Source organism: Limulus polyphemus, unplaced genomic scaffold (assembly GCF_000517525.1).
Source record: "Limulus polyphemus unplaced genomic scaffold, Limulus_polyphemus-2.1.2 Scaffold1661, whole genome shotgun sequence".
Taxonomy (NCBI): Eukaryota; Metazoa; Arthropoda; class Merostomata; order Xiphosura; family Limulidae; genus Limulus; species Limulus polyphemus.
In genome coordinates this window covers 95187-99516 of record NW_013667271.1, presented here as the reverse complement: position 1 = coordinate 99516, position 4330 = coordinate 95187, and the positions used below count along the sequence as shown (strand labels likewise).

Here is a 4330-nt window from a genome sequence, read left to right as displayed (position 1 = left end):
AGAAGGCGCTGAATGTTGAAGTATTATTATGCTTTATGTTTTGAACGTTTCCCTTCGAAAATTTATGTGGCTTATATTTTACAATATTTTACTTTGACAAAATCATATAATCTAACTTTGAATTTTATTTATTTTTTACATTGCCTGAATTTCACTTAAAGCCTCACTGTATGTCTGGAATCCAACTTGATCATAGTTTGACTGGGATTTTTTGGAAGGTTGTTTATTATGTCAATTTCCTTAGTAATTTTGCGGTTTGAAATAGCTTCAGACTATCCTCTTATTCCAGATCTACATTATACAGGTGAGTTGCAGTAAGCCTAAGATTTGTTGAAAATAAAAGCATTGGGTGGTAGTTACAGTTAAAATTATTATTAGACGGCCAGCTAATGTATATTTTTTGCCGAACTAGAGTCACAATGCTCTTACTTTTTGTGCAGGGGCGAACCTTTTTGAAATTTTAAATCTCTCTCTAAGGTTAATACCTAACACTTTCCAAATTGGTTAAGACAATTCATTTTGTAAAGGAACTCAAACTCACAACATATGCTTCTTATAAGCATTCATCAAAATGTCATTGTATAGTACTTAGTTATTAGTAGGCCTGTTCTAAGTTTGACAGTGTACACACAAAGTCTATAGGCTTGTCCATTTACTAGCATTTAAATAATAGTGTACATTTTAATTTAAGATTATGTTAAGAGGATGGTGAAATCAGTTATTATAAGTTAACAGAAAACAGCTTAATATTCATAGAAAATGTTACAAAATGACATTTCAAAGCCACAAAACACCATATACACTCCATCACTATATGAAGAAGAGTTAGAGAGAATCTGATTGAGGTGTTTAAGTGAATTCATGATGTTGATGCCTCATTTTTTTGTATTCATTGGTAGGACTAAGGGACACAAATATAAATTTTGACATGGAAGAAGTCATCTTCAGCTATGACAGTTTTATTTTTCTAACGGGGCAGTTGGCCTTTGGAAAGGGTTACCTTCATATATGGTAGATAAAGTTAATTTAACTTTTAACCCTTCATTTGTGGTTTGTGTAAATCTGCCTACCGTCCCATGTGCAAAGATTCATGAAGTTTTGCGGTGAGGCATTCATAATGTTATGAGCAAAATGCTTGCATCATATAATGTCAACTACAGTTGAAGGGTTAAGGTAGTTTGAGGAAAAATTTGATAAGTATTTGAATGAGAGATAGCCTTGAAATTTTTAGTGTTTAGTTTAATTTAGTGGATAAGGATGGCTGGATGGACCAAAAGGTCCCTTGTTGTGCTTTTATGTTATGTTAAGAAGCCTAGTCTTATTCTTTTGATTTGCCTTTGTTCAGGGGTGGAATTCAATCAAATATGGTATGGTAAATCAGTGACAAGTGGTAAGATGAATGATAGATTGGACTTCACATTTAATGTTTAGTAGTTTAAAGAGCTTGACAGTTAATAGTTCACAAGAATAAATGTATATTCTTGAATTTCCTGTGTAAATATAGGATCATTTTATGAATAAGCATCAAGTTTCTTAGTTTCAGCCCTAAGTAAATTACTTTCATATTTTATGAGCAAAGTTATTCAAATCTTATTTTTAAAAAAAGTAGAAACCGTTTTAAGTTAAATGTATATATTCTTAACTAATTCACTTAATAAAACTGTTAATCTTCACAGATTTGCTAATGTTTGTGGTCATGCATCTTTGTAAGGAGATTCACAGAGCTCTGTATAGAGATCTCTCTTTCATGGTGTTAAAATTTAAAAAAATAATTTTATACTTGAAATAACAGTAACAACTACTGTTAATTTATTGTCACTAATATTGTCATAATGATGCACATTGGAAATGTATTTGTTTCCTGAACTGCACGATGATTCTGTTGACTGTCGAAAGCGGGATTCCCAAATTCTGCGAAATTTGCTGCTGACTTATTCCACCATCAGCTTGACCAACTATTCTTCCTCTAACAAAATCTGACAATTCGAGAGAACCTTGAGTTCTAGGCATGTTGTAGCACAAGATAATTAGTGTGCGGACCATTTTCATTTATATAGTGCTCTGTAAACATAAATCAGTTAAATGGTGTCTATTTACTTGTGACCACTCAGTGTATACTTTCGATAGTTTGTCACCAATTTCTCTAAAATAGATACGCTGCCATCTGCATTAACTAAGGCGGACATACTTTTGAATAGACAAAGAAGAATAAACAAGTACTCCAGTTTCTAAAGTATGATCTGCTGTGTCCTTTACCGTTGTGTATTATTGACAAAATTGACCGTTTTTGCTTAATACTGATAACAGTGACAGTAAATATTGAATGTTATTATTGCAAGTACATAATGGAACGACACATATAAAATCATATATTTCTCACATATTAATGACTACTAAATGTCAGTTCTACGAAAAAAAACTGCTCGTGATTGTAACATTTGTCAAAAATTACCACTCTACTTGTATTGTAGAAATTTCATCTTTAAGCAGACCATGCATCAGTGAAATGAACAGTGAACTTCAAACCTCTGAAAAGCATAGTTGCATATTGAATTACCACATTGCAAGAGTGCAGTTTGTTGTACAGTACAGACCAGGTCAGAAGTAGAGAAATGCTAAAAACATTTTGTCAGCCATTGAGAGTGTGTCCATTCAGCACATCTCTAGATTTTTTACATGATGGAACAGTAAACAATTGCAGTAACAGTTAAAATGAATCACACGAGTAGTTAAAACCAATTCACAATAATGATAAGAAGCCACACAACCAGTGATGATCCTATTACAGTATAGAGTCTTTAGCACTTCAAATAGTTAATCATGAGCTTTGGGAAGAACAAGGAAAGATCCGAACAGATCCAATTACTTGTGCACTACCTGTCAGGTAGCAGTATAAAACACAGCCACCTCAGACTGGTAAATGTAGTATGAATATTCATAACATTTAGTACTTGTAAGAAGAGTTATATGTACATGATTGTGTAATATATTGCTACTTTGAGACAGGAAATATGATGTCTAACCTGTAAAGCAACTTGTGGATCCAAGGTCTCTAAAGCAGAAGAAACTTTGGATTTTCTATGATGCAAGGGCTGGAAAGCACCAGGTATTACCATACAACCTGAAAAATGTGTAGAAGTGAGACATTGAGAGGTGATTTAAACATCACAAAACTTTTCCTGTTATATTGTCTGATTAAGAAATACTCTAATTTGGAGTGCTTGAAGAGATTCACATGGATCAAACACTAAGTTTCAATATTCAGATGTTGACAGGATTTTGTGGAACATTAGACGTTGTAAAGAGAAACAAATTACAATGTTATCTGCAGTTTAGCAAAATAGACTGTTCAGGCTATCAAACATATGCTTGAGAATGTTGAAAAACCTAACCAAACTAAGTGGGATTAACACTTACCATATAAACTTATAGTGCATAGTTGATCATGCAACTGAACAGCAAACAATTAGATGTTCACTAAACTTTGTAATGTGTGAGTAGAAAGTATAGTTTCTTGTAGATTTGATGTACGGTACATTACCAAGTGTAAAATTCTCACAGTTTCCACAGGAAATATGTAGAGTTGTTGAAACCTGCATTAGTGGTAAAGCAGCCACATACCAAAAAAGAAGTTAAGTTATGATAAGGTAGTATCAAGAAGAAAGTTTAAGCCAATAGACCTGATATGCATTCGCCACATAAGCCATCCAGTTTTGGTTAGAAAAATCAACATGTTGTTCATTGTCAGCTCAGTAGTAAACTAAAGATATCATGTTACTCCGCGTGTGTTGATTTATTGTCAAGCTAAGGTTGTAAGTTACTAATACTTCTGGTGAATTGGTTTCACCAGAAATCTAAATTAAGTGAGTATGACTAACCTGAATCCAGAAAGGATATTGTGTTGTATGATCGTGAGGAAAAAGTGGTTGGTAACATTTGTCTGACAGAATGACCTATAAATATGAAGGATCGGCACTTGTGTAATATTTAAAATTATATAAATAATTAAAAAACTTTTTTTATATTTAAATAATTAATAAAAACTTTTTAGAAGCCGTCAGCGGCTTCCACTTTAAAAGCACACTCTACATGTACATGTTGCGACATCCTCTACGTCGTCTTCAGAAGTTATTTTATTTTGTTTTTTTATTTGCGAGTTATGGGGGCGCCATCAGCAGATGATATGCCCCCAAATTCCCTGATCTGATTTAGTTGAACTAGAAACTTCATCACTGCCATTTAGCATGAAGGAGAAGTTAGTAGTTACATATACACTAATTTTTTTTTTTTATATACTTTTTTTTTTGTTAGTTTTTGTTGTAGTTAATTG

At 32.8% G+C, this 4330-nt stretch overlaps 1 protein-coding gene across 1 annotated transcript in view; it reads left to right on the top strand.

Moving 5' to 3' along the window:
- LOC106464463 (BRCA1-associated protein-like) overlaps positions 1-4330 on the top strand; it is a 30740-nt gene continuing 26410 nt past the window's right edge. Inside the window, exon 1 of the mRNA XM_013924609.2 lies at positions 1-304. Within this exon, the coding sequence (XP_013780063.1) occupies positions 229-304 (76 nt within the window). The 5' untranslated portion in view covers positions 1-228. The remainder of the gene's footprint in view (positions 305-4330) is intronic.